At 33.6% G+C, this 11,966-nt stretch overlaps 1 protein-coding gene across 1 annotated transcript; it reads left to right on the top strand.

Moving 5' to 3' along the window:
* The first annotated feature begins 594 nt into the window (after positions 1 to 594).
* On the top strand, positions 595 to 9,234 carry LOC128990191 (DNA polymerase delta subunit 3-like). Its single transcript, XM_054412478.1, has 9 exons — positions 595 to 852; positions 1,914 to 1,969; positions 2,922 to 3,179; positions 4,432 to 4,573; positions 4,740 to 4,892; positions 6,329 to 6,637; positions 7,525 to 7,627; positions 7,966 to 8,124; positions 8,903 to 9,234. The coding sequence occupies exons 1-9, from the start codon at positions 787 to 789 to the stop codon at positions 9,127 to 9,129; spliced, it is 1,473 nt and encodes a 490-aa protein (XP_054268453.1). The 5' UTR covers positions 595 to 786; the 3' UTR covers positions 9,130 to 9,234.
* Positions 9,235 to 11,966: the final 2,732 nt, after the last annotated feature.

The raw sequence follows: 11,966 nt of genomic DNA, 5'->3' as shown, positions 1-11,966 counted from the left end.
GTCAGTACGGTTGTTTGTGGTCTTTTCTTTTGGATTGGAGTGGAAAAACTTTTGGTAGCCTGGCCTTAATTTAATGCCTGAAACCATGGTGGAAGGAAAATACCGTACTAGTCTAGTCTCTAGTCTACTTCTAAAGAGGATGACAAACATAAAACAGGGGAATAATAATATTTATTGGTTATTATAACTATATTTCCTCCCTATTACTAATAAAAAATTAAATTTTTAACAGTACTTACTCATTACTAAATAATTATATCACATAGGCTATCATAAAAAAACCAAATCATTGTAGGCCTAAGTAACTTAATGTAATTATTTTTTTAAGGTCAGTAAGATTGAAAATTTCATTATAAAGGTTAATTACAAGTCTCAAGTCCTATATTTAGTTCTTTACATCTTAATTTGTGGGATTACTCAAAACTAATTTATCAGGGTTTGTATTCGTTACTTTTAGAGACAGGCAAGAGTGTCAAAAGGGAATTTTTGGTTTGTTTGAGGGTAATTTTGAGAAAAAGCGGGTAATTCTTTGCTCTGGAGGGGGTAATTGGGCCATATTGGATTGGCAACACTGTGGCTAAAAAACATAAGAAACTAACCTAAAACTATTCATACGTCATTTCGTTTTGTTCGTTTTACCAGATAGATAACCAATTAATTAATTTTATTAGATAATCTATTATTGATGATCTAATTGAATGTCAAACCCATAATTATTAATGATTGACTCAGATTGAAGGAGAAGTTGCACTAGGCTATAAGTTGTCTGATTCTGTTGTATGAAAAATGACCGAAGGAATTGATTCTTATTTGGCCAATATTGAGGAGTACGTTTTTGACGAAAAGAAAATTGTAAGTAAACAACCCTCATTATTTTGAACAAGACTACAATAAATAAATTTATGTACAACTGAGCAATTTAGGATGATGACCTGTTTATAGGCCTATTTTATAAACTTCTAAACCATGGAATAAGTTAGGCTACTCTCTGGCACGACTCTCAGGCTAGGAATCTTTGCCTCAATCTAAATGGTACTTGAAGTAGTGATGTGCGATTGGCAGTTGTTAAATTTAAATGTTTTAATTATTTGAACCTTCTTGAGCAGTTTCAATTGTGTTTCGCTTAGTGAGAAGGTCTTGTCAAGATGTCCATGGCGAGTATTTAAATAAGCACGGCATCAGCATCTAATTTCTATTTCTTTTTCTCACAATAAGAGCCGAGAAGACCTTACCAAGAAGCTTTTAATGTTTAACACAACAGCGATTCCCCCAATAACTTATTTCCACACTTTTTACTGTCTCGTTTTCTGACTTTACGAAAAAATCTCCCATGCTATGAATTTTTTCTTCCGTGGTTGCTTTACATTTCACAGTTAGGCTAAACGCTTAACAACTTGTATACTGGTAACACATTTAAAAGACTTAGGCCTACCAACAATAACATTTAGAGTAGGCCTAACACTTACGTTATACAATTTTAATCAGGCTTCCTCTATATTGTAGAACACACACCATCCCACTTTAACCCAAAAACCTGTGACTGAGCGCTGTAGCTGTAGGAGCTAACAGCGAAGCCAATAGAATCTAAAAAGTATAGACAGTTAGTTGTAGACAGACATTTTAGCTTAACAAATGCAACAAATGATGCCCACTTGTGGTGTTTTTACTGCTGCTTGTAAAATTTCAAAAATAATCCTCACCAAGGCCTTAAAAACCTTAATGTGTGTTTCGGGTAGTCAAACTACTGGTTAGGCTACTCTTTTGGCGTAGGCAGTACATTTTTTAATCTTAGAACATATTTTTTCTTTATAGTTATCTAATATATACACTCTACCTACTGCGGTGAATGTAGGCTAAATTATGCCTACCTATAGCTTCTGGAGGAGGTACTAAAATTTTAATTATGTCCACAGGTAACTTGCAGTTGGCTGTCAAAAAGTCTTGGTTTACACACCAACTTGAGTAAACAGTGAGTAATTTACTAGTTTACCAGATATACCATTGGAATTATAAGTAGCCTAATCACCCCAACTAATCATCCTAATAATTTTCTAGTCAAGCTCGGTTTGTGTATTTTATGTTAAAAGTAGTGTTCAATGTTTTTTGGCAACCTTAGAAAGCTCTGTGAGCATGCAAAAAACAAATTTACTGTTACATGTGATCGTGGGAGACTATTAAATTGCTTTCTCCAGTGACCAAGGTAGATGTTCACAATTTTAGCAGGACCCTAAGAAGATCTTCTTAATTTAGCCTTGACCGAGAACAATCCTGATTTCACCATGACCGCAGAAGAATGATTCGTCTTGACCTCGGAAGATGTTCCTAATTTCCCAGTGACCGTGTATTGCAGAAGATGTGGCTGATAGCAGAATGTGTACATGATGTTGATGTGACTGTACAATATGTTCTCAGTTTCGCAGGGATTAAAAAAAAAATCTGGGCCAATATTCACTGCACTGGCCACTTGTGAATCTGTATAATTGAGATAAAGTCTGCTATATCATTATATGTAGCCATTAGTTTAATTAATTTCAACTCTAGCAAAGCTATGATCCATTACATATGTGAACAGTACAGTTTTTTTTCTTGTAAAACTATTGAAATGGGCCTACTGGTTATATACATAGTTTTGTCAATGCACTTTTAATCTAGACCGTACCATTTAAAATCCAGAAATTTTAGTTCTTCATGTAAATAGATCCTACTTATTTGAGATTTGGCCATTGTGTTACTCACTTGGGGATAATAGCCTTGGAACTAATTTTGTGACTAGACTCTGTTTTTAACCTTGACTCACCACGTTCAAGACAATTTTTTCACTAAAAACTTATGACTCTCAGAATATATTCTCTAGTATTAGGCTAAATATATTGTTATGTGCTTGCTAAAACCCACTATACCTTTTCAAAATTTTATTCCAGGTTGCTGCATTTATTCTTCGAAAGATGTCCAAAGAAAGATGAGCTGTCTTTAACTTACTTATTGATTGGTTCACCCGATAATGATGGACGATGTAAAATCTCGATTGTTAAAGACAAAGATTTGGATAAATGTGAAAGTAGTTGGAAGTTGATTACCTCAAAACACATCTACAGTGTGCAGAAATGCACGGATCTGTCTGATCTAAATGTGCTTTATACAGCACAAAAAGAAGACTCAGCTGAAACATTATCCAAGGGGTGAGTGATTTGTGAAAGAGTTGTGGATTTTGTTGTGTTAAAGTAGTAATAAATTAGAAATAACAAGTGTTGGTCATAAACTGATGTTATATGCTGTAATAGTAGTTTACACAAAGATCGCCTAAAGATAGTGTTAATGACAAGAGTAGAAGTTTTTAAGACACTCGCCAAGGCTTGTACCTTAAATTTTCTACTCGTGTCGTTAACACTATTTGATTTGGTATGTCGGTGGCTCAGTTGGTAGCGTCACGGACTTCGGGCCCAATGCAGCGATGTCGTGGATTCAGATCATGGTCACTGCCGCAAACATTTTATCAGTACAGTTCACCTTCGTACTGTACCGGCTCACCCCTTGCTTTGCTGGATACGTTCCACGCACAGATCTGTAGTCTATGTGGACGGGCAAATGCATGTTTAAAAGAGGCCGCCAACCTCTATTTTTTTTTTTTAGGAAAAAAGAAAAAGATGTACAAGTGTTGCTTACACTACTTCCGACAACAGGTTTTTAAATACTAATAATCGCTACTCTTAAATTCTATGAGAGGTTATGTTTTCGATGATAACCTCTCATTGATGCAACGACTCATAGTACCAATCACTAATTGTACCAATCGTTAACAATTAAATTGGTAAACAGCTGATTAGCTGAAGTTTGAGACATTTCAATTTTACTTCTTCTCTCTCAATCCTTGAACCTCATAGATCCGTTACCCATGTTGTTAAGTAAAACTATGCTGTTATGTAAGTAAACAATGCTGGTATGTGAAACTTTTCAATTCTAAGAACTAAACTGAAATGACTGCTTTAAAAAACGGTTGTAGGTAAAGGCTTTTAAAGACCTAAAAAAATAAAGTAGGCTAATGTGAATGTCACCATGGATAGTTTTTTGTCAGGAAATTAAGTGATGTTTACTAGAAAGTGAAAATTTTGAAATATATGATCTTTTTGTACTGTGTTCTTTGTTATAATGTATAGGTTTGTTTTAACTCTTAATCCGCACAACATACCAAATAATATTAAAGAGTTTTTTTTTGTTAACCTGTAATATAAGACCTAGACTATAACTTAGGCGTAACACACTATAACGGGATATCCAGGACTTTGCAGGTTTTTCTTCAACTCTCTCACGCTACGTCCCAAGACATTTTAAAGATAATTTTTCAGAAATTCATCCAAACAAATGCTGATTCTGTATATTTAATACTGATTTTTGTAATCATTTAGCTCAAATTGTTTTGAAATTCTGTTGTAGCATATCAGCTATTGATTTCAACTGCAATGAGCGGGATACTTCACTGATAGCAAAACTAAGGTCAGATGCTTTGCCTGTGCCTTCTAAACAACCATTGGGAGCTAGCAAGAAACCAGTGTCACAGCCACCAGCAAAGTCAAAGGTATACAACTTTATTATATATTTTTTACTAGTCAATAATTGTGAGATACAATTCTTTGTGTATTTGTTCTCTTCATAGCCCTTTGTTAAGCACCATTTATTATTTTACATGCTATGTACTATTTCTATGAAGACAATTTTTGTCTATGTTTCAATTCATGTTTTAGAGTCCTGCTAAGAACAAAGGAGACAACGGTTCTGAAGAAAACAAAGCAGCTGCATCAAAAGACAAGGGCTCTGTCATCCCATCCATGTTCAAAAATAATAAACCAACTGAGAGTAAAACAAACTCAACAACAACAAAAAAACCAGCTGAAAAGGTAACTTGAAACGAACAACGCAGGTGCGATAGATCTACTGCACAACTTTCTAAAGTGTAGCGGGTTTTTCTTTGATAAACTGCAAATTTTTTTGTTACTTAAGGGACGATTCCACCGGAATTTGGGACATATGTTTACAACAAATTGTTCCTGGCAAATCAAGAAACAGTACTTCATCAAAACTTGATGTTTTGAACAGTTTTTTAGTGTTTCCAATAGAAATTTTGTTACTTGACAGAAGTCGAAATTGTTTGGAACACATGTTTTTGTACTTCTACGCTCTTTACAACACTTCCCCGCTATCCCCCCCCCCCCCCCGTGCCTGACGGCCACCACATGCCCACTCCCTTTGTGTCAGTCCTTCTGCCTTAAAAAGTTCACGAAACTCTAAAAAAAGTACTGGACATTCTCAAAAAGTTCTTGAAACTCCCATTTGTCCCGTTAGGAGGTCAATATTGTTTGAACCATCTAACAGGTCATTGCCACTGTATTTTGGTCTGGGTTGTAGAGACTCTCTCACCCAGTACCATCGCTGTCTCGGTAGTTTAGAAAGGATCACACACTCCACCGCGGCAAGTAAAACATCCTCTTTTGTAGTCATCTTGGGAAGGACTGAGCTCCTATCCTCTCAAATAATGAATACATGGTTTCAAACAAAGTCAAAGAAAAGTGCTCTATCTGTTAAACTTTTGTTGCAAACAAATTAAGAAACAAGTGCAAGCAAACAATTTTTATTTTGTTCCAAACTCCGGTGTAAACTAGTCCAGTTTCCTCTCACACTCCTGTGGTGAATAATACATCCTTAATTTGACCTAGCATGTACCTGTCGGATTTATAGTACGGTATTAAAAATAACTGAAATTTATTTTATATTAGGCCTAATATAAGATAGGTTAGGCCTAGTGGAATTATTTAGACCCCATCTCCAAACATTTTCTGAGTCAAAGAGTAAAAACAAAATAAAGAGAAAAAAAAATATGTAAGCTTGGTAGTGTATTATGAAATGTTACAGAATATAATAATTTGATGAATATGCTACTCTGTGCCGTAATTGATTAATGTACAGACAAAGAAGCCCATTGATTAAGTGTTCATTATTTCCTAAAGCAAATCTTTTCACTCAGTTTAATGCCTCTGTCGTTGTATTTAATTGCCTAGGGTGATACTTTTAATACTTTTTATTAAATAGGCGACCATATAAAGTTGGTATTTTAAGCCAACATTTAGAACAAGCTCTTAACTTACTTTCAACCATTTCTAAATACTTTTTCTGTACAATTTGCCCTCTACCTCAGTAATAAAGAGTCTACTTTTTCGTTGATGAAATTATTTATTACCATTTTAAAACATCTACTAAAGTACATTATGCACCATGCTACTGTCTTTTTATGTAGTATACTCAGTGACATATTTTTATTAAAGATTTATGTTTTCAGCCTTCCGTTGGCAACAAAAAGCCACAGGGTATTGGAGCTTTCTTTAGCAAGTCCACAAATAAACAGACCAGCGAACCCAAAAAGGTAGAGGAGGAGAAAAAAATTAAGGAAGAACAAGAATCAAACAGTACTGAGAGGCACTCACCATCTAAAGAAAACAAGCAAACCTTAAACATTGTTACAGAGGATAAAATTGAAAAGAAAAGTGAAGAAGATGACAAAACAAATGCAAGTGAAACATCACAAAAACCTTCGCCGAAAAATAAAAAACTGGCAGCCAAAATCAAGCCAAAAGCTACTGCCAAAAAGGTAATAATTCAATGTACCGGTACAGCATTTTTTTATTCCCATAAAAATATTTTTCAAATCCTTTATGCTTACACTGAATGATAAAATTTGTATAGAAGAAAATCCCAAATTTTACAGATTTTATTATTATGACTAATGTTTAAATTATTGGAACATATTCAAAAGTCTTTATTGTAAAACAATAATTATTGTCCTGGTCGAGTATGAGTAAAGTTAAGATAGGGTAAGTTACCAGACTGTAGGAATGAAACAGGACAACGAAAAGCCCTGTGAGTAAATTCCATTTCACACCTTACTGAATACAACACTCAAAATTGGAAATGTAATATATAATTGAATCGTTAATTGCAAAAACCCCATAACTGCAAAACAATGTTGGTTATGGGGTTTTTGCAATAAACAATTCAATTTGGAAATTTAATACATTTTTGTTATTTAAGAAAAAGCAAATTATTGTCTGTTAAGTTTGTTTATTTTTATTTTTGGTTTGTCTTATGTTAATCAACCCACTTTAAGTCATTTAATTGCCTCACATTATTGAATGTGAGTTTTCACATACTCTGGTTTATTGTAAGGTTTCTTAAAAGTCTGTTAAAAAGTTATGGAGAATAAAACTACTCAGGTTACCTTAGAATAAAAGTGTGATTATTCAGACAGAAAAATTGTTTAAGTTTACTTCGTTGGTTCAACCATAGACAAAAAGAAACCCCATCACTTAACTAACTAAACCCATGTGATCGAGGCTTTACAATCACTTCAATTAGCTATTAAAGTTCATCAGTTTTATTTTATTAACATTAGGCCCATCAAATTATATTAGTCTTGTACGATGAAGACAACCCCTTAATTTGATCTTAATGGATTTCAGTGTTTACTTTTGATTTTAGGAAAATAGCAAAAAAGGACGTGGGAAAAAGAATGAGAAGGAACAGAAGAAAAGAAAGAGAGTTACAATGCTCAGTGACAGTGAATCTGAAAACAGCAGCGGAGGTTTGTGTGCTCTGAAACATGCAATTTTAGTTGTGGCGTGTTTTCATATTTTATCAAGTTGATGCGTCTTTAAGCTTATGTGTGCTTGCTTACCTTCCGATTATTTGATTCTCTCTGGTATTATTCAATAGGTCAGCTCAAGGTCAATTAACTCATGAGTTAGTGGGTTTAAAATTACTCATGGGTTCGAAACTCTTGGGCACTTTATAAACATAAATGACAAATAATTTCTATGTTAAATCTTTAGCTAGTCTATGTGTGGAAAATTATTTACATTCTTTTTCTTCAATTGTATTGAACACAAACAATATAGTAACAGTTTGGCATTCTTGGTTTAGGAGAAGAAGAAGAAACGAGAGAACCAACACCAGAACCTCAACCGACCATCATTCCAGACGATGATGACGACATGGTGTGCGGTACTCCGGAGCCAGCTACTAGAAAACGCAAAAGAAAGCTTGTCGCTAAAACCTACAAAACTCCAGATGGCTACATGAGTAAGATAAAGATTACATATTGTTCTATTGCAAAAAAATCTTTATAAATTACGTACAATGCTGATTTTAGTACACTCAGTAAACCATTATTTGTGGAAGCTAATATTTTGCTATATACTGCAAAAGTACTGCCTGGTATTTGCACAAATAGATTTAGTAAAACTCATTAATATGTACACAATTACAACACACGTACCTAACCGTTGCAATATTATATCTAGACAGTGTTGATACAGCACCACAACTACTAGTTTTATTGGAATCCAAATAGTATTCTAATATGTTACTATAGAATAAGATGTTTTAACTTTAACTGTTCTAAATTCAAAATAGTCCTTAAAACCATCAGTATATTAAACTTGTTTCCGTATAAAGAAATAGACTTCATAAATGATGTTAACCCTGCATCTGGCAAACGACTATTGACTAGTCCCCAAAACTAGTTCCTCCACTGCCAAATTACCAGTCACTAATAGTACGGAACAGTGTTGGTGTAATATATTTTTTTTACCATTATAGATAAAGAGATGAGACTTATATCAATAATAGCCATAAATGTCTACTCTTTTAAGCTATTATCACTTATTAAGCTATTATCCTTTATGATTCCAAACTGGTTACGTTTTTATTAAACAATATTGTGAATGCAAATATTAATGAAAAAGTAATAGGCTGGCCGAAGACAACAGAAAATATGTTTTAGCTTTGAGTTTAGAGTAGAAATTTAACTAATATCTCTTCTCAAGATTTTTTTTATTTACTTTATGATGTTTTTTAGTGACAAAGAAAGAATATGAGAGTTATAGTGAAGAGGAAGAGGAAACTGTACCTGAAAAGAAGGCCAAAGGAAATTCACAAAATGAGGAATCAGCAAAGAGTGGAAAAGACATTGTTGTACCTGCCACCACCACCACTAACACCAACAAGAATGTACCTAAACCTACAAAGGCTTCACCACATAAAACAAAACAAGCCTCCCTAACAAGTTTCTTTAAGAAAAAGTAATATTTCATCTGATGTGTTGTATATGTTTTTGTTTGTACGTTAATTGCTTTAAACTAGGCTAAGGTTATGTAAATTTAAATAAATTGCTATGCTATTTTTAAATCATTCTGTGACATATCCATTAGCCTGAAAAACTCGTAGAAACCAAACATATTTTAGACTCTAATAAGTCGTTCATGTTGAACTCTTCCTTAATCCCATCTATGAAATAACGCACATCTTTCCAGCAAAACTCACTTCTGCAAAATAAGAATTCTAAATCATGTTCAAGAAGCTGTATGAAAATTAAGTCTAAGATTATGTTCTAATCTAATTATAACTTCTAGAATTGAAGGTCGCATCATAACAATGTCAGAATTCCGACGATTCCGACTAATAGGTTAAACATTTTTCATTTCATGTAATTGTCATTTTTCTTCCCTTCAGAAGAAATCATTTTTTTTTTTAGAATAGAAAAATTCTTTATTGCTCAATGTACATAATATACAGTTGTTGTAAACAATCACAATAGTAGGTATTGAACACAATTCTGGTTACAGTATTTGTACAACTATGCCTATGAACTTACACATTTTTGGTAAGATGATACCATTGACTATTGGATACAGAAGTTGTTGTATTAATAGTCAAAGATGATACATAAAATTCAATCACACTAAATAGATTTATCATGGATATTGTGATTGTTTTCTGCTAGGAATATTTTTCCCAGGAGTTTATGGACTAACACACCCTTATGTAAAAAATTATGGGTTGTTAACTCCATCAACACCATCCAGAAGCTAATTACTGACTTGTCTGGGGAATTCATTTGAGCCTCTTATTTTGCTTTTCTCCACTCCACCATTATTTACGGAACCAGGCTCTGGGGCCATTCTTCTGGTGTAAGTAAAATTCTAGTGTTGCAAAAGGAAGCTGTCAGGGTGCTGAGTGGAGCCCAGTACCTGGAACACTGCCTTCCTCTGTTCCAACAAAACCGCATCATGACTGTATACAATATATAGGCTATATATCTTTCAATGTCTTTTAGAAATTAAGGCAAATGAAGTGCACCTTTTGAGAAACAACCAAGTACAAAACTATGCCACAAGAAATTGTTTAAATGTTTTTGCGCATAGACACAGGCTGAGCAGAACAATTAAATGCTTCCCTGTTTCAGGTTACAGACTTTTCAATCATCTACCAGTAGCCATAAGGGACTTGCCTATTTCAAGGTTCAAGGCAGTGAATGAATGAATGAATGAATGAAATGTGTTTATTTCCACAAAATATATACAGAAAACAAAACATACTTTTTTTTATACAAAATATACTTACAAAATAAGACTAAGACTAAGAATAAAAAAAAAACATTTCTGTATAAATTAATTCAATAGTTTAATGAAATGCAGCAGACATAGGCAAATGCTGCCTGTGCGTCTGCTGGGTTGCTATTAATATTTAGTAACCAAGTAATATGGAATTATGTCTAAAAACTGTTAATAATGGAATGTAAACTTGCTTAAAAAATTATTAGTTTAGAAAGGAGATTTATATGAGTTCAGTAAAAATTGAATAAGAACTAAAATGAATACAGTTTTGAACAGGTGGGGACCAGACTACTAGGATTAATGCTGGATCAGGATAGAGGGGGCAAGGTTCAAGTCAAACACGCCGGTAATCAGCTGTGATGATAACGTCGGCCTCATCTATACCAAGCCTGAAGAGAAATTGTTTGATTCTTAGTTTGAAAACATTAATTGATGGTAATTCAAAAAGATTATCATTGGTAAAATATTTACAGATATTTCGATAGAGAACATTAGAAATATAGAAAGAGTTTGTTTTAGAAAAAGTATAGTTTATCTGGAGTGATGAAATACCTACTCGTGAAGCGTAACGGGTACTGTGGGAGTGAGTTATTCCTTGAAATATATTAGTGTGATTTTTAAAGATGTTTATTAATAGGCTCTTGATGAATAACTGTCGAATAGTGAGAATGGACAATTCCTCAAACAGAGCCTCGGGTACCGTTTGCATTTACCAAACCCCACTTTCAATATGGTTTTTTGAGCCACATTTAAAGGTTCAAGAATACTTTTATAACATCCACCCCACGCAATAATACCAAATGAAAGCAGCGACTGGACATAAGCAAAGTATGCCATTTTTAATTCTTTTGTTGATAATATTTCATTCATCTGTTTGAAAGCAAAAATATATTTCCGAATTTTGTTTCTGAGATAAGTAGTATGAATATTCCATTTCAAACGCTCGTCAAAAAATACACCCAAATATTTGTACGAGTCTACCTTATCGATGCTTTCGCATAAACAAGTAGTACTTCGATAGTCATTACAATTATGAATAATTAAATTAGTTAAACTAGATGACCCGTGCTGCTCCGCAGCATTGAAATTAATAATAAAAAAATAAAATACTAAACTTAATAAGGGCTGTACAACTTTAATTAAACTCTTATAGGGCTGCTGGATTAATTTCGCCTTATGACCAAATTAAAGTATAACACATTCCATATAACACAGAGAAAATCGTCCCGATGTATTTTTTTTCCGTTTTGAAAATCAATTAATCCAGAACAATATCCACACACTTCCTAAAAGCACCTACAGAGAAAGCACGTACATTTGTTAACTCATATGTAACACAGCGTGAATGAGGCTTTATTAAGAATGTTTTATTAACAACAATATTTCTTGTAAAATAGACATCTCTGTCGGTAGAATTGCATGTACGCATATTCTCAGGAGTAGTTCCCTCCATCTGGTAATCTTTATTAATATTACGACTTTTATAATACTTCCTTCCAAACAACGTTTGCTGTTCGTCCAACTTTT

Source organism: Macrosteles quadrilineatus, unplaced genomic scaffold (assembly GCF_028750875.1).
Source record: "Macrosteles quadrilineatus isolate MER2022 unplaced genomic scaffold, UCM_ALF_1.0 Scaffold_3__2_contigs__length_128488019, whole genome shotgun sequence".
NCBI classification, from domain to species: Eukaryota; Metazoa; Arthropoda; class Insecta; order Hemiptera; family Cicadellidae; genus Macrosteles; species Macrosteles quadrilineatus.
Note: the sequence above shows the minus strand (reverse complement) of the source record. Positions and strands in the feature narration are given on the sequence as shown.